Source organism: Oncorhynchus gorbuscha, linkage group LG24, assembly GCF_021184085.1.
Source record: "Oncorhynchus gorbuscha isolate QuinsamMale2020 ecotype Even-year linkage group LG24, OgorEven_v1.0, whole genome shotgun sequence".
Lineage (NCBI taxonomy): Eukaryota > Metazoa > Chordata > Actinopteri > Salmoniformes > Salmonidae > Oncorhynchus > Oncorhynchus gorbuscha.
Window position 1 is genome coordinate 11,870,326 of NC_060196.1, and position 19,249 is coordinate 11,889,574.

General features: G+C 40.3%; 2 protein-coding genes across 4 annotated transcripts in view; both read right to left on the minus strand.

Annotated features, from left to right (window-relative positions):
* The window catches only part of LOC124012423 (zinc finger and BTB domain-containing protein 41-like), a 78,742-nt gene that overhangs the window by 15,170 nt on the left and 44,323 nt on the right, over window positions 1-19,249 (minus strand). The window lies entirely within an intron of this gene.
* On the minus strand, window positions 960-19,090 carry LOC124012475 (zinc finger protein 836-like). Of its 2 annotated transcripts, none has more exons than XM_046326122.1 (3): window positions 18,597-19,090; window positions 3,167-3,297; window positions 960-2,976 (listed from the first exon to the last, which is right to left on the minus strand). In XM_046326122.1, exons 1-3 carry the CDS (start codon window positions 18,841-18,843, stop codon window positions 1,783-1,785), a joined length of 1,572 nt encoding a protein of 523 aa, XP_046182078.1. In that variant the 5' UTR covers window positions 18,844-19,090; the 3' UTR covers window positions 960-1,782. The 2 variants fall into 2 exon arrangements, with proteins under 2 accessions (XP_046182078.1, XP_046182080.1); XM_046326124.1 differs by lacking the exon at window positions 18,597-19,090 and adding an exon at window positions 17,445-17,603.

Sequence of the window (19,249 nt, forward strand, 5' to 3'; positions counted from 1 at the left end):
TAGTTATGTGGGTATGTGTAGGTATATTTAGTAAGTGTATAATGGTTATAAAGCACTGATGTGTGTATGCAGAATAGGGTGAGATCAGATGTGATGTGTACAAAAGAGAGTCTCAATGAAAGTCTTAATGAAAAGTCCCATTTTGTGTTTATTAAACATAAACAAGTTTTAAATACACCATATGAAAACCACACATACACGTCTCAACAAATACTCTGCATGAACTTGATAATGTGTATTCAGTTGAATGGAAGTAATGAACTAGGTATGTGTGAATATCATATATCCTACAACAGTGTTTCCCAACTCCAGTCCTCATGTCCCCCAACAGAACACATTTGTATTGTAGCACTGGACAAGCACACCTTTAATGTTTTTATTGAACCTTTATTTAACGAGGCAAGTCAGTTAAGAACAAATTCTTATTTTCAATGACGACCTTGGACCAGTGGGTTAACTGCCTTGTTCAGGGGCAAAACGACAGTTTTTTCAGCTCGGGGATTCGTTCTTGCAACCTTTCGGTTACTTGACCAACGCTCTAACCACTAGGCTACCTGATTCAACTTGTCAATTCATCATCAAGCCCTCTGAGTTGAATGAGGTGTGTTTGTCCGGGGCTACAACTCCAGACTTGAGGACTGGAGTTGGTAAAAACTTGCTTACACAGTACAAACAGTATGTAACAAACTGTTTAGGCTGACACTGTATATGCCTTATGCAGTGCCTTCAGAAGTGATTTATACCCCTTGACTTATTCCACATTTTGTTGTGTTACAGCCTGAATTCAAAAATATTTTATTCCTCGCCCGTCTACACACAATACCCCATAATGACAAAGTGAAAATATGTTTTCAGAAATCTTTGCAAATGCATTGAAAATGAAATACAGAAATATGAAGTTTACATAAGTTTTCACACTCCTGAGTCAATACATGCTAGAATCACACTGTTAATTAGATTAGTATTGTGGAGTAACTACAATGTTATTGATCCATCCTGAGTTTTCTCCTATCACAGCCATTAAACTCTGTAACTATTTTAAAGTCACAATTGGCCTCATGGTGAAATCCCTGAGTAGTTTCCTTACTCTCCGGCAAATAAGTTAGGAAGGACACCTGCATTTTTGTAGTGACTGGGTGTATTCATACACCATCCAATGTGTAATTAATAACTTCACCATGCTCAAAGGGATATTTCAATGTACAGCATTTTTATATTTTTTAGGTGTTCTTCTTTGTGCAACATTGCAAAACCTCCCTGGTCTTTGTGGTTGAATTTGTGTTTTCACTGCTCAACTGAGGGACCTTACAATTATCTGTATGTGTGGGGTACAGAGATGAGGTAGTCATTCAAGAAATCATGTTAAACACTATTATTGCTGACAGAGTAAGTCCATGCAACTTATTATGTAACTTGTTAAGCAAATGTTTACTCCTGAACTTGTTTAGGCTTGCCATAACAAAAGGTGTTGATTACTTAATGATATTTCAGCTTATAATTTTTTATTCATTTGTAAAAATCCTAATTCCACTTTCACATTATGGGTTATTGTGTGTAGGCCAGTGACACAAAATGTGGAAAAAGTCCAGGGGTTTGAATACTTTCTGAAATTACTGTATTTCCCACAATGCCTGGGCCTTGCACTTCAACGCTCTTAGTTGTAGAAATTAACCCACTACTGCTGTTTACTTTTTGCATCTACATCATCTTGATGAGTGTTCCTTTAATGCAGGGACTGACCTAAATGTCAGAAGCTATCAAGTGGTATGGTTACTTTCTATGTTAAGGAGTGGAATGGTTTTTTTGCAGGTGTATCCGGAGGTAGCTCCTCTGTGAGAACTTCTTCCCGCAGTGATTACAGTTGAATGGCCTCTCTCCCGTGTGGACCCTTTGGTGCCTCTTCAGGTCACCAGCCTGAGCGAAGCACATGTGACACTGGGTACAGCTGAAGGGTTTCACCCCTGTGTGGACCCTCTGGTGCCGCTTCAGGGTTCCAGCCTGGGCGAAGCGCATGTGACACTGGGTACAGCTGAAGGGTTTCTCCCCTGTGTGGACCCTCTGGTGGATCTCCACATTCTGGAGGCACCTGAAGCTTTTGTTACAGAACATGCAGAGGAACCGTTTCTCTTTAATATTGCCTGATGTGGCTCGCCCACCCTCAACCTGGACTCTAGCCCTGTCGTTTGAGTTCAATACCTGATCGAAAAGGATGCGGTTTTGTGACTCGGAAGGCCCCAATGACGTGGACACTGGGTCACGATCGCCGAAAGCGTGTAAAGAGGAGTGGGTCGCAACATTCAGATTTGTCTCTAAGCTTTCACTGTAGTCTAAGAAATCACTGGTGTTGCCCTGTAAGTGTCCTTCTCCTAAGTGAGTCTTGTCGGCATTCCATGTCAGAGGAGTGTCGTCCTCCACTTTCACAGTCACCTCATCTACGACCAGACCCTCCCCTTTCTTGTCTAGGCACCCTTCAGTGTATACACTACTACTGTACCGGTTCCAGTCCCCTCTAAACAGATCAGTCTGTGTCTCTAAACCCAAGGGCATGTTGCCAGGGTCCGTTGCTGTAGTGTAAGAACAAGACAGATCATCACCACCAGTGTCTAATGTGTCACCATCTCCACGGGAATTAACCATCCTCTGGTTCTGATGTAATACCGGTAAATACTCTGAGCCAGGAGGAGGACAGCCCAGTCTCCCCAGCACCATTCTCTCTGGGTCTGATCTTTGGTCAGATCCTGTGTGTAAAAGCCTGTGTGTCACAGTTAAAGTCTCTGTGTCGGTCTCTGACTTGAGGACGTCGTTCGGCGTTCCACTGACCTCCATGATGCTGCGTCGGGTCTTGGGCTGGGGTGTGGCAGCGAGGTCCTCCGTGGATTCAGGGGGCGCTCCAATCTGGATGTCTCTGCTGTGCTGTTGGTCCTCCTCTCCTTCAGACTTCTCCTGCTTGACCCCAGGACCTGCAGCCTTTGCATCCTGACAAGAAGAGAGGAGGTTGTTACCAGTACCTAGTTGAATTGGATAAAAATGTCATAGGGAAGTCTCACAAGCTCCTCTATGGCAGATGCATAAGGATGTACATGTAAGACAGTGAATAGCCTTTCTGAAAAACGGGACACATTTGATTTACAAAGTAACATTTTTTATGCAACTCTATTCCACTAACCTCAATCAAGATAATGTGATGGGTTGAGGTTCCAATTTCCTCATCAACAGTGATTGGTTTGTCATCTCTCCATGTGTTGTGTTCCCCTGGCTTCACAAAGCTCCTGTGGCTTCCAGTGAGATGTCCTTCACCTAAAAACAAATGATTGGGGGGAAAGAGGTGGTTAGATTAGCTACTGTCAATGCTCAATGGTATTTTGTAAAATAAAAAAATTAAATGTTTTAAAATGTTTTATCCCATATTTTTTTTAATGTGTATAATATATATATATATATATATATATACACACACACACACACACTTTTTTAAAGAATATACCTTTATTATTCCCCGCAAACCCTACCACTCCTCCCCCAATTGGAGTAAACTAATAAACAATAACACTTACGCTTCTACCTTCAGTTTATACATACTCTACATATGTTCAGACAATCTATTTTACAATAGTTATATTTTGTTTGTTTTTAGTCCTGGCCTTCCTCCATTTCTGATGTCCATCCAGTTTGATTTCTATTTGTAACTGTGCTATTTGGCAACATTTCTGAACCTATATACATTTTACAGACCCCGTATGTTCTACATGTGTTATCTTGTTGTTATTAGTCCCACCCTTCAGCTCCATTCAACCCCTCCCATTTATCTCTTAACACCATCCATTTTGGATTTGTCATATATTTTTCAACTGTTCTGTGATGCTTCACAAAAGTACTGAACCTTTCTATTCTCATAGCTTCTACAGATTGTAAATAAAAAATGTAAAAAATTGCTAAAATAATTATTGATCCAATAATTTGAAAAGACTGACTTGTCAAATCACCCAGTATTGCTCTCTGCAGCGTTAGTTCTAAGTAAATGTTACAATTCTTCCGCCATTCCTGGACCTGTGACCAAAAACGAGCTACGTATGGACAGTACCAAAATAAAATATCTAAGGACTCTGCCGCTAAAATGGGGGATATATATATATATATATAATATTCTATTGGTTGCAAAAATTTGGTATAATCATTTAAATTTTTAAATGTGGAGTTCCAGCGTCATTTTGCGTGTCAATTCATAGACCATGTGCCATGGAATCGGTATATCGAAAATGTCTTCCCAACTATTTTGCAATTTACATGGCACAGCTGTACATTTTATTGTTCCTTAAATGAACCTATTTTTATTTATCACCATTTTCTTTAACTTTTGGTCTTTAATGCAGGGCCTGACAGACAAGTTCCTTACTTTTTCCCCCTTCCACTTGCCTCTTCCATTTTTGTGGTAATGCTGGTTGGTTGGTTGTAATTTTGGGTAGAGCAGACATTCCCATATGTCTGTGTTAGCTGCATGTGTGACATAACTCCACCAGTCCTATTTATAATATAATTACCAAAAACTATACCTTAAAAAAAAAAAGATTTTATAAAAAAATACGTTGTTTAAAAAAAATCAATTAGTATATGAGTTTAACCACAATATTTGTTGTATTATTTGTTCAGTCTTTTCAGGTGGATTAAACAAATTGCAAACAACTTTCTAAGGCTTGTTTAAAAAATAACAATATATTGGAGATGATTTCGTTTTCAAATAACCAAAAGTGAGCAGTTGTAATCTGAATAAAGGGAAAAAGGCCATTCTTGAACATGGGGTGAGACATTCTTACTAATTACTTACTAACCCTAACCCTACTAGAAAACCATTTCGGATTTAAGTATAACTTTTGTATGACTGATGCATTTAGTGAGAGGTCTAATGCTTTAATATTTAATCATTTCTGCCCTCTGAATTCACATTCATTATATAAATAGGCCCTTTTCATTTTGTCTGGCTTTGCCATTCCAAATAAAATGGAAACTTTTTTGTTCATGTAAATAAAAAAGCAGGTTTGGTGTAGGAAAACCCACAAGCAAATAGGTAAACTGTGATATGACTAAAGAGTTAATCAGGGCGATTTTTCCACAAATAGGTATTTTCCTTTCCATAGTAGCAAGATGATATCTATTTTTGCTAACTTTGTATAAAAATGTATTGGAGTGAGATCATTTCTTTCTTTCGGGATATGTCTACCGAGTCTGTCCACATCCGCGTCAGACCCTTTTATTGGTAAACTACACAGTAATGTAAAAGTAGATTTTTTTTTGTGATCCAATACGTAATATAGTAGACCTACCATCATTTGGTTTTAATCCAGAGGTTAGATCCTCTGAGGCTGTGGAGGGATTCTAATTGTGGTTTTAAAAGAGAACATGAATCAGTGTACAATGAATGACACCTTTTTTTTAAGCCATGGATTTCTCATTCCTTAATATTATTGTTGGATAAAAAAAATTCAGCTAACATTTCACTCATTTCATTCCGATAGTGGACAACCTTGTTTTACTCCTCTTGACAGTTTAAAACTTTGCTGTAGCCATTATTTACTATTTTACACCTAGGGTTACTATATATAACTAACTCATTCTCCAAAATACTTTATCAAAAGCCTTTTCAAAGTCAGCTATGAAAACCAGGCTTGGTTTCTCCGATATTTCATAATATTCTATTGTTTCCAGTACTGGTCTTATATTATCTCCAATGTATCATCCATGTAAAAAAAAAACTGTCTGATTAGGATGAATACTATCTGACAATACCTTTTTAATTATATGCGCCAAGCATTTAGCTAGAATTTTTTCATCACAACACTGAAGTGTAAGAGGCATCAATTTTTTATTTTTTAAGGAATGGATTTTTATATGTATACATACCACTTGGATCCTGTTTCAGTAATAATGAAATCAGACCTTGTTGCGTGTCCGATAATCTACCGTTTATATAGGAGTTGTTAAAACATGCTAATAATGGTCCTCTGAGTATACTGAAAAAGTCTGGTATACCTTCACTGGTATGCCATCCAGCCCTGGAGTTTTCCCTGCCTTAAAGGCTTTAATTGCATCAAGAAGTTCATCCTCTGTAATTTGGCCTTCACATGAGTCTTTTTGTACAGAGACTGAAACGAAAACATATGCTTAAAGTATTTACTTCCTCTTTCAAAATATTGTTTCGGTGAATCATGAGTGACTCCATTTGTAATAAGTTTCAATAAAAAAAAAAACATTGGTCAAATTTCTGTTGAAGACTGAAAAATAATTTTGGTGCATTTTCCCCATATTCCATCCAGTTCGCTTTATTTGTATAAAATATTACACTGGATCTCTTGAATAAGTTCCTTAATTTATTTTTCAGTTTTTGCCATCTGTCTGTACGGTTAGTCCTTCAATTTCCGTTGTTAATATGGACTCTTGACCTTTTGTTTTATAGATGAGTACTAAATTGCAAGGCGTTTATTTTATTTTATTTTTATATATTTTGTACAATATTGCCACTGTCTAGAATTGGTAAGGATCTAAGGTAACACTTCTCATAACTTCTTGATATAATATTTATTGATGTATTATGTTACATGCATCACATTGTTTTCATTGAGTAAATACTAAGAAATACAGTAAATCAAGAATTTGGTTAGAACATGATATTATGTCTTTGCGCAAGAAAGCTAAGTAATCAGGGGAATTATTGCATACTATCCAAAAATTGTCCCAAACCCAATTCTGGTTAACCATATGTGGTTAACACATCTAAAATCATGAGCAGAGGAGAACAGGGCAACAGGGTTACTATACATAACTTTAACTCTCATTTTTTTAAATTAAAAAATATATATATATATATTTTTTTTAAATCGGTTCTCCAAAATTGAACTATTCTAGGCATTTATATATAAACTCAAGTCGTACTTTATCAAAAGCCTTTTCAAAGTCAGCTATGAAAACCAGGCCCCGCAGCCTCTGCCTTCTCATCCAGGCAATGTGCCAAGTTTTTGGCTACAAAAGCATGAAACTTGGTACACTTGTACAATTTGGTTCCTTGGTTCCTTCACATTTTCGGATACGGAGGCGAAAACGCCTCTTGGCGGCCGCGGCAGCCATTTTCCATTCCGCCATAACCAAATAATGTATTTTGCATCATATCTTCAGAATCAAACATGATAACACAGAATAGGTGATGTATACCCCTGTGTTTTGATGGTCAATGATTACAATGATACCATGCACATCATCACAAATGCCCCCTGGCTGCCGTGGAGGCCATTATGCTATTATGCCATTACTGGACAATGTATTTTCCATCATATCGTCTGAACCAAACATGATAACACACGAAAGGTCTACCCTGTCATGACGTGACCTTTTTGGGTGAGGACCATAGCCCCCTCTCCCACCACAGGTTTGATGGTCATAAATACCTAAAACTCTTTACCCCCCCTCAGCCAAAATGAAGGTTGAGAATCCCTTTGTTACCACAGAGAAAGACTGCAGTATGGTAACGTCAAAAGTTTGAATCATTTAACAATATTTCTTTATTCCAATCAGTTGGAGTGGTCCATGGACACTTAAGGAACAGTCATGTCAAGTTTGTTTCATTTGGTGACCTCATGAAGGACAGGAGACACACATTACTGTTTCTTTGTCTGTATACACTTCTAAATTATGGGGTTTACATCTGAATGTTGTATAAAATAAATGATTGAGTATAGGAATACTTTTGAAAAGATGAAAAGTGATGTTAGCCTTCTAAATGAGTATGGGTTTTCATATAAAGTTTTAACTAGTCAGTGACCACACCCCGTGAGCACAGACATTTACATCGGCATCATGGAACTTTTCTACTCTAATATAAAAGCCACTTCCAATTTTTTTTTTTTACATTAGTCAAGATAACGCCGGGATGGGGTCGCCACGTTTAAATGGCTACTACTCTCTAGAGACCAAAACATGCTGGTGTGAAGTGGTTTAAACTACAACTCTACAAAAGGACAAGACCAGAGAACGTGGAGATCATCCCCACGCTGAAATTGTGAAAATCTACAAACTAAAGACCAATTATTCGGGCTGCAGCTGTTTCAATACTTCAGTCTGGTAAACGCATCCAATCTAAGAACATCTCGAATGGAACTCTGACGTATCCATTATAACAACCTACAACCACGAAAGACCTTGGGACTTCTGGGGAACGCAACCAGAGACTCTCTGATGAACTATTATCCAGCAGACGGACCGGCAATCACAGAGAGGGACAACAAAGGCATACACTTGTAAATATGTAAATTGCTATTTATTTTCTAATGAGCGGCTGTTCATGTTCAAAGTAGTGCATGTTCATTTACATGAGTGTAGTTATGAACTGTATTACAGTGGTTCCACTGAGTTTCCCGCTCTTTAGCTTTCCCCACCGCTTTCCTTTGTCTACCAAGCCGTCATATCGGTTTCGTCCGCTAGGGACTTTTCCTTGTGTTATGTTAGTAACCAATGTATGACCTAATTTGTGTGTGTTTATGTAATTCTGTGATTGATAGGAAATAAATAATTTTGCCAATTTGTATATTGCCCGATTCATGATTTGATTCTAGAGTTCATGCAGATATCCAAGGGTTTGCGACATTCAGGAATGAGACTGATGAGGTAACAATACATTAATAGAAGACTGTAATCGATAAGATAATAAAATATCTGAAGAGTTAGTCGGGAAATTGAAACTCTATAAACATTTTCCCGTGGTGCCCCGAATTCCTAGTTAATTACTATCTCGTAATTTGTTTAATTACGGAATAATTACACAGAGAATTGATTTGATAATATTACACTCTTCACATTTAATGACAGCAAAAGCTACAACTACCCCTATGTTTTGATGGTCAAGGATTACAATGGTGCCATATACAACATCATAAATAGTTCAGATTATTATATAATGGTGGACTTTGTAAACCCTGTAAGTAACATTGTGTAAATTCATGGAACACAAGGGCCTTTGATTTGTCTGGACCCAGGAACCTGGAGATTTCATGGGCACGCATGTGCTTGTCTGTCCCAAATATCAACCACCACTCCTAAAATTATATTTCAGAAGAGAAAGTGCCCCATTTTGGAGCACTTTATGATCACATTCCCAGTCGAGATATCAATCAAGCTCATTTTGAGATGTTCATTTAGAAAGGAACAAATTCTAAATTTAAAAAAGTATTACTATACTTACATATTTACATGACACCCGAAGTCAACAGGATAAAAAACAATAATCATATATTAAATAAGTACAGTGCCTTGCGAAAGTATTCGGCCCCCTTGAACTTTGCGACCTTTTGCCACATTTCAGGCTTCAAACATAAAGATATAAAACTGTATTGTGAAGAATCAACAACAAGTGGGACACAATCATGAAGTGGAACGACATTTATTGGATATTTCAAACTTTTTTAACAAATCAAAAACAGAAAAATTGTCCGTGCAAAATTATTCAGCCCCCTTAAGTTAATACTTTGTATCGCCACCTTTTGCTGCGATTACAGCTGTAAGTCACTTGGGGTATTGTATGTCTCTATCAGTTTTGCACATCGAGAGACTGACATTTTTTCCCATTCCTCCTTGCAAAACAGCTCGAGCTCAGTGGAGGTTGGATGGAGAGCATTTGTGAACAGCAGTTTTCAGTTCTTTCCACAGATTCTCGATTGGATTCAGGTCTGGACTTTGACTTGGCCATTCTAACACCTGGATATGTTTATTTTTGAACCATTCCATTGTAGATTTTGCTTTATGTTTTGGATCATTGTCTTGTTGGAAGACAAATCTCCGTCCCAGTCTCAGGTCTTTTGCAGACTCGATCAGGTTTTCTTCCAGAATGGTCCTGTATTTGGCTCCATCCATCTTCCCATCAATATTAACCATCTTCCCTGTCCCTGCTGAAGAAAAGCAGGCCCAAACCATGATGCTGCCACCACCATGTTTGACAGTGGGGATGGTGTGTTCATGGTGATGAGCGGTGTTGCTTTTAGGCCAAACATAACGTTTTGCATTGTTGCCAAAAAAATCAAATTTGGTTTCATCTGACCAGAGCACCTTCTTCCACATGTTTGGTGTGTCTCCCAGGTGGCTTGTGGCAAACTTTAAACAACACTTTTTATGGATATCTTTAAGAAATGGCTTTCTTCTTGCCACTCTTCCATAAAGGCCAGATTTGTGCAATATACGACTGATTGTTGTCCTATGGACAGAGTCTCCCACCTCAGCTGTAGATCTCTGCAGTTCATCCAGAGTGATCATGGGCCTCTTGGCTGCATCTCTGATCAGTCTTCTCCTTGTATGAGCTGAAAGTTTAGAGGGACGGCCAGGTCTTGGTAGATTTGCAGTGGTATGATACTCCTTCCATTTCAATATTATCGCTTGCACAGTGCTCCTTGGGATGTTTAAAGCTTGGGAAATCTTTTTGTATCCAAATCCGGCTTTAAACTTCTTCACAACAGTATCTCGGACCTGCCTGGTGTGTTCCTTGTTCTTCATGATGCTCTCTGCGCTTTTAACGGACCTCTGAGACTATCACAGTGCAGGTGCATTTATACGGAGACTTGATTACACAGGTGGATTGTATTTATCATCATTAGTCATTTAGGTCAACATTGGATCATTCAGAGATCCTCACTGAACTTCTGGAGAGAGTTTGCTGCACTGAAAGTAAAGGGGCTGAATAATTTTGCACGCCCAATTTTTCAGTTTTTGATTTGTTAAAAAAGTTTGAAATATCCAATAAATATAGTTCCACTTCATGATTGTGTCCCACTTGTTGTTGATTCTTCACAAAAAAATACAGTTTTATATATTTATGTTTGAAGCCTGAAATGTGGCAAAAGGTCGCAAAGTTCAAGGGGGCCAAATACTTTCGCAAGGCACTGTATATAAATGCAAAACAGACTAATCATGGAGAACACTAAACATGATGAGACTAACCAGGGACGTGAACTAGACAGAAGATAAAAGCTAAGACAGAGAATCCAGGTAAGCCTGTGTGAAGAAGTGTGTTAGTGTGGACCTGAATATGTGCATGGATTGTGAGGTTGACATGGAGAGGGAGTTCCAGCGTTGGGGAGCTGCACTGCGAAAAGTCTGGTATCACATGGAGCAGAGCCTGGTGCGAGGGAGGGTGAGGAGGCAAGTGTCAGAGGAGTGAAGTGAACAGGTGGGAGAGAAGGGGTGCAGGTGGTCAGTAAGGTATGTGGTCAGTCCATTGAGTGCTTTGTAGGTGAGCATGAGCAATTTGAAGATGATCCTGTATTGAACTTGGAGATAGTGGAGTTTGATGAGGGTGGGTTGATGTAGTCCCCAAGGTCTCGCGTTTCGAGGACTCTCAACTGCATTTTTTTACATGTTGAAGTCTGTCCAGTGTTTTGGTGGGGAGTCCGTAGTGAATGGCGCTGCAGTAGTCAAAGAGTGATAAAAACAAGTGTGAATGAGGGTTTCAGTGCCTCTACAATCTTTAAGGCCACCGACTGAAGCAAACTAAACCTGCATTTAAATGCTCACCTTGGCAGAGTAATTCAAAATAAAAGTTTGTCAATATTATTTTCAGCAGGGATATTTGTCACTAGTGGTCATTATTCTTTATCTGGAGTATTCTGCGTTTTGTGCTTGTTCCCAAAGGCTGTTCCATCTACAAGTGCAACCTTGGTTTCAGGGTGCAGGCTCACTTCCATTGTTTTTGCGAGTCTTTGTTTTTGAATAAGAATCAGTTCCTCCAACACTTGAATAAAAGCCATGGGACACAATCCACCAGGGGGAGAGGCAGGGACATCACACACTCAAGCCTTTTTGCTTGACATCATGGGAAAATCAAAATAAATCAGCTAAGACCTCAGGATAAAATGTGTAGTCATTCATCCTTGGGACCAATTTCCAAATGACTGAAGGTACCACGTTCATCTGTACAAACAATAGTACGCAAGTATGAACACCATGGGACCACGTAGCCGTCATACCGCTCAGGAAGGAGAAGCGTTCTTTCTCCTAGAGATGAACGTACAATGGTGTGAATAGTGCAAATCCATCCCAGAACAACGGCAAAGGACCTTGTGAAGATGCTGGAGAAAACAAATGCAAAAGTTTCTATATCCACAGTAAAACGAGTCCTATATCAATATAACCTGAAAGGCCGCTCAGCAAGGAAGAAGCCACTGCTTCAAAACCGCCATAAAAAAGCCAGACTACGGGTTGCAACTGCACATGGGGACAAAGATCGTACTTTTTGAAGAATTGTCCTCTGGTCTGATGAAACAAAAATGGAACTGTTTGGCCATAATGACCATCATGTTTAGAGGAAAAAGGTGGACGCTTGCAAGCTGAAGAACGTCATCCCAACCGTGCTTTGCTGTAGGAGGGACTGGTGCACTTCACAAAATAGATGGCATAATAAGAAAGTAAAATGATGTGGATATATTGAAGCAACATCTCAAGACATCAATCAGGAAGTTAAAGCTTGGTTGCAAATGTGTCTTCCAAATGGACAATGACACCAAGCATACTTCCAAAGTTGTGGAAAAATGGCTTAAGGACAACACAGTCAAGGTACTAGAGTGGCCATCACAAAGCTCTGACCTCAATCCCATAGAAAATGTGTGGGCAGAACTGAAAAAGTGTGTGCGAGCAAGGAGGCCTTACAAACCTAACTAAGTTACACCAGCTCTGTCAGGAGGAATGGGCCAAAATTCCCCCAACTTATTGTGGGAAGCTTGTGGAAGGCTACCCGAAACGTTTGACCCAAGTAAAACAATTTAAAGGCAAAGCTACCAAATACTAATTGAGTGTATGTCAACTTCTGACCCACCAGGAATTTAATGAAAGAAATAAAAGCTGAAATAAATCACTACTATTATTCTGACATTTCACATTCTTAAAATAAAGTGGCCTAAGAAAATTAATTTTTAGTAGTACGCCCCAAAGGCAACATGAAAAAAACTGGAGAAATCTGTCCAAGCATGTATTAAGTAAGTACTCAGGTGTTCACAGTTGGGATGTCACTTCAACTTCAAACCTGCCCAGCCAGTTCTTGGATCCAACGAAGGAAAATTTATTATTTGCTGTTGTCAAAACAATGCACGGTTCAAGTGTGCCTTTTCACATACAGAGAAAGGAGGAGGCAAATGAAGTGTTCTATGAGTCACTTCAATGCCCGTCTAACCATGAACTAGCACAACAATCAAGTGTTATTTTCTTTCAAATAGTTAGTGGCCTATTGTATATTACAGTGGAAAGTGAAAACATGAGGGAAGATGTTTTGTCGGAGATGGTAGATAATAAATGGTTTGGAGAAAAAAAATGTCTGAGTGTCTGAAGCTCAATAATAATAAAAATAACAAGGCTATATACAGGGGGCACCGGTACCAAGTCAGGGTGCAGGGGTACAGGCTAGTTGAGGTAATCTGTACTTGTAGGTGGGGGCGAAGTGACTATGCATAGGTAACAAACAAACAGCGAGTAGTAGCAGTGTGCAAGGGGGAGGGGGGGGGGTCAATGTAAATTGTCCGGTGGCGATTTTTATGAATTGTTCAGCAGTCTAATGGCTTGGGGGTAGAAGCTGTTGAGGAGCCTTTTGGTCCTAGATGGCAAGCGCTCCGGTACCGCTTGCTGTGTGGTAGCAGAGAAAACAGTCTATAACTTGGGTCTCTGACAATTTTTAGGGCTTTCCTCTGACACCGCCTATTATATAGGTCCTGGATGGCAGGAAGCTTGGCCCCAGTGATGTACTGGGCCGTTTGCACTACCCTCTGTAGCACCTTACGGTCAGATGCTGAGCAGTTGCCATAACAGGAGGTGATGCAACCGGTCAGGATGCTCTCGATGGTGCAGCTGTAGAACATTTTGAGGATCTGGGGGCCCATGCCAGATCTTTTCAGTCTCATGAGCGGGGAAAGGGTTTTGTCGTGCCCTCTTCACAACTGTCTTGGTATGTTTGGAACATGATAGTTAGTTGGTGATGTGGACACCAAGGAACTTGAAACTCTCGACTCGTTCTACTACAGCCCCGTCGATGTTAATAGGGGCCTGTTCGGCCCGCCTTTTCCTGTAGTCCACAATCAGCTCCTTTGTCCTGCTCACATTGAGAGGTTGTTGTCCTGGCACCACACTGCCAGTTCTCTGACCTCCTCCCTATAGGCCATCTCATTGTTGTCGGTGATCAGGCCACTGTTGTGTCGTCAGCAAACTTAATGATGGTGTTGGAGTTGTGTTTGGCCACGCAGTCGTGGGTGAACAGGGAGTACAGGAGGGAACTAAGTACACACCACTGAGGGGCCCCACTTTTGAGGATCAGCGTGGCGGACGTGTTGTTGCCTACTCTAACCACATGGGGGCGGCCCGTCAGGAAGTCCAGGATCCAGTTGCAAAGGGAGGTGTTTAGTCCCAGTGTCCTTAGCTTAGAGATGAGCTTTGTGGGCACTATGGTGTTGAACGCTGAGCTGTAGTTGAACAGCATTCTCACATAGGTGTTCCTTTTGTCCAGGTGAGAAAGGGCGGTGTGGAGTGCGATTGAGATGGCATCATCTGTGGATCTGTTGGGGCGGTATGCAAATTGGAGTGGGCCTAGGGTGTCCGGGAGGATGCTGCTGATGTGAGCCATGGCCGGCCTTTCAAAGCACTTCATGGCTACCGACGTGAGTGCCACGGGGCGGTAATCATTTAGGCAGGTTACCTTCGCTTCCTTGGGCACAGGGACTATGGTGGTCTACTTGTAGGTATTAAAGACTCAGTCAAGGAGAGGTTGAAAATGTCAGTGAAGACACTTGCCAGTTGGTCTGTGCATGCTTTGAGTACACATCCTGGTAATCCATCTGGCCCAGCGGCTTTGTGAATATTGACCTGTTTAAAGGTTTTGTTCACATCGGCTACCGAGAGCGTTTTCACACAGCCATCCAGAACAGCTGGTGCTCTCGTGCATGCTTCAGTGTTGCTTTCCTCAAAGTAAGCATAAAAGGTATTTAGCTCGTCTGGTAGGCGCGCTTCACTGAGCAGCTCGCATCTGGGTTTCCCTTTGTGGTCCGCAATAGTTTTCAAGCCCTGCCAGATCCGACGAGCGTGAGAGCCGGTGTAGTAGGATTCAATATTCATCTTGTGTTGTTGCCTTGCTTGTTTGATGGTTCGTCTGAGGGCATAGCGGGATTTTTTACAAGTGTCCTGATTAGTCTCCCACTCCTTGAAAGTGGCAGCTTTAGCCTTTAGCTCAATGCGCTTGTTGCCTGTAATCCATGGCTTCTGGTTGGGATATGTACGTACAGTCACTGTGGGGACGATGTCATCGATGCACTTATTGATGAAGCCGATGACTGAGGTGGTGTATTCCTCAATGCCATTGGATGGAACATATTCCAGTCTGTGCAAGCAAAACAGTCCTGTAATGTAGTATCCATGTCATCTGACCACTTGCTTATTGAGCGAGTCACTGGTATTTCCTTAGAATTGTGGTCCGATTTGCCAAATGGAGGGAGGGGGAGAGCTTTGTATGCATCTCTGTGTGTGGAGTAAAGATGGTCTAGGATTTGTTCCCCCCTGGTTGCACATGTGACATGCTGGTAAAAATTAGGTAAAACTGATTTAATCCCGCCTGCATTAATTAAAGTCCCTGGCCACTAGGAGCGCCGCTTCTGGGTGAGCATTTTCTTCTTTGCTTATGGCCTTATAGCGTTGGTTGAGAGCGATCTTAGTGGCAGCTTCGCTTTGTGGTGAATAGACGGCTATGAATAATACAGATGAGAACTCTCTTGGTAGATAGTGTGGTCGACAGCTTATCATAAGGTACTCTACCTCAGGCGAGCAATACCTCGATACTTCTTTAATATTAGACATCGTGCACTAGCTGTTCTTGACAAAAAAGACACACACCCACACCCCTCGTCTTACCAGACGTAGTGTCTCTGTTCTGCTGGTGCATTGAAAACCTAGCCAGCTCTATATTGTCCGTTTCTTTGTTCTTTGCACGTTAGCAAGGAGAATGGAAGGCATTGGGAGTTTACTCGCTCGCCTCCGGCTTCTCAGAAGGTTCCCTGATCTGCGTCCCCTTTTCCGGCGTCTTTTCTTCACGCAAAAAGAGTGGATATGGGACTGTTCCAGTGAAAGCAGGATATCCTTCTCGTAGGACTCGTGAAAGGAAAACGTTTATTCAAGTCCGCGGTGAGTAATTACTTTTCTGATGTCCAGAAGTTATTTTGGGTCATTAGAGATGGTAGCAGCAAAAGTATGTACAAAAATAAGTTACACAAAACGCAAATTATATATTTTTTTAAATTGCACAATTGGTTGGGAGAACGTAAAACGTCAGCCATGTTCTTCGGTGCCATCTTCATCTTTTTTTAAAAATTGCTACAAAAACACAACAGGGAAGACTGTAATATTTACTGTTAACTCTTGTATAAATACTGTAGTGAAAAAAAAAAGTCGTATATAGTATAGTAATTAGTATTTTTGTGGATTGTTGTATACTGTAGTCATTTTGCGGACTGTAATATACTGTAGTATTTACTGTCATTACCGAAGTATTACTTGTGTTTTTGTTTTTATTATCTTTTGACATAAAAGTGGCTTTCTCCTTGAGGATACTATAGCATTCTACAGTATACTACAATATTTTATAGTACGTAATACACATGATTGAGGGATACTACTGTGTGTATACTAAAGTTTACTATAGAAGTCTATTCTAAGTGTGGGCGGCAGGTAGCCTAATGTTTAGAGCGTTGGGCCATTAACCAAAAGGTTGCTGGATCGAATCCCCGAACCGACAAGGTAAAAATATGTTGCTCTGCCCCTGAACAAGGCAGTCAACCCACTGTTCCCCGGTAGGCTGTCATTGTAAATAAGAATTTGTTCTTAAATGGACGCCTAGTTAAATAAAAGGTTACATAAAAATAAATACAATATTTGAAAAAGGTACTGTACAGTAAACTGTAGTATTTTTTCATGTGGGCAGACACCTGTCTCCATGCTTCACTTCAAGGCACTTTGTGACAACACATGCACCTTCTCTTGTGCTTCATGTGGACACTATCCTCCTATTGTGATTATGGATCTTGGCTGATCAGTCATTAAGATATTAAATAACTTCAAATTGTCTGTTAAATTCAGTGCACCAGAATGTCCCATTTAAGTTTGAAATCTCTATTTCCTGTTTTAAGTATGTGTGTGTCTCCCTCTCTTTCTGTCAGGTGGTAGGCTTTGGAGAGGAGAACAACCAGGCAGGGCAGCTGTGGCCCCAACCCCAGCCCTACAGAGGGGGAAGAGGACTAAGGCCCCTAAGACCTCCACTTTATCCTACAGAGTAGTGTCCAAGCTGACCTTCCCACCTCGCCCATGCTGGCCCACGTTCGTTGACGACATCCACGCATTCTCCTCCTCCCTCACCCTCTACCCCTACCACAAAATCCTCAAGATTGGTTCCGTACATTGGTTCCGCATAGCAGGAGGCAATTAGTCAGCCAGGCCGGAACGCAGGGTAGTGGTGTCTTCAGGAGCTAAACTCATCTCTGCCCAGTCTCCTTTCTCCACGGCCAAAACTATATTGTTTGAGAGCTCTTTGGTTTGTCCTTTTGTTCTCACCCGTCCCTGATTGATTGAATAGCATGAATAATCTTTGCTGTGAATGGTAAGGGAAGAAAAGAGAAGAGGGATTCTATCATCGCTGTCATGTATCTTCATTCTTTTTGTTGAAGAAGCATTGAGTGTATTTAAAAAAAATGGACATTAGGGTTACAATATACATGTTCATACTAAGATTTTGTGGATCGAAAAAGTGAGGTATGTTTGTCATTCGTTTTTTAGGCATTGTTGTAACTTTGATTCTGTTTTAGAGAGGCAAAAGGGAAAACCTCACAGTTACTGTAGGTTTAACATTTCAGCGCTACTGCTGCCTTTAAAACCACTAGACTGGCATGTTTATAGCTATAACCTGTTATTATCATCTTTAAGTGTAAATATTTACTTATGCAGAAACTGGTATCAGGCTTATTTTTCTCATACGAACCCAATTGTCTACACTGCAAGAGAAATACAATTGCTAAAATTGTCATGGCATATCATACCACTGTTTTACATGATAAACAACTGAATGTCCTCATCAATTTATCAAGAATTATGATACGTTTCCACTGAGTTCATTTTAATGTGTTTGTTTTTGTCATTTTCAGTACCTCAAACGGATTATTTCGGACATACACATCATTGTAAGTTTTCTATACATACATGTTGGAAAATGTATTGCATAAATATACGTGATTGTGATCAAACGCGATGGTGTCCTGAGATAATCGGTGTTTTTTCTGTGAATTTGTTTTCTACTTCTGTAGTCATAAAACAACGAATTCAGGGAAAGAAAATAGATGTAGAATCATCCTTAATCCCTACCACATACAAGTAGATGGCGATAGTACTGGTTTTGTTGACAGGCTAGTTTTAGTCACAGGTCACACTTTAGGGCTGCAGCTGGATAGTATTGAAATGTTCAGGGCCCCAAATTGTACAAGTGTTGCAAATTATATGCTTTATGAAAAAGTGAAAATAATGTTCATACATCGCCGGGACTATTCTGCTAAATGTACCTCTTGCCATTCCTCTGTATGCGTCGAGGATCTTGACACTTCTGGGACGACGCTCCCGTGCCACCTTAAGTTCCAGTAGCTGTAGTTTCCTCCGCAATGACCTGTTTTCTTTCTGGCTTTGAATTATTTCCAAACGAAACACTGCATAGTCGTCGTCTACGAGTTTGCAGACCTCTGCCACGGCTGCATTCGCTAACACCTCCATAATGGAGGCTATTTGAGTGTGAAAAACCATATCGTTAGCCATTGTTAGTTAACCCTTAGCAGCTAGTAAGCGTTACCTAGATAACATTTAACAACCAAGTCCTGTTTCCAACGCGAATTAAAGACTACACTGGGTAAGTATGTGATGCTGTGCAGTTAAACGAGTCATATTTAGAGTTCCATGGTGTCAAAAACCGTATAAATAACAAAAATAAAAACTGTAACGTGAAAATCTCCTTGGTCACAGTTTACTTCCGTTTACACGGAGGTGAAAGGATGTTGTAGCTCAGGGGTGTGGTTAAATGAAAAGCGTTTGCGCGATGTTCTTTTAAATACGGTACTGCTTGTGACATTACACATTCATCAGGATATATTTCAAGATCAGAGCAGACTTGAGGCTTATGAGATCTGATTCATCAGCTAACATCACTTTTGGGGAATTCTGAAGC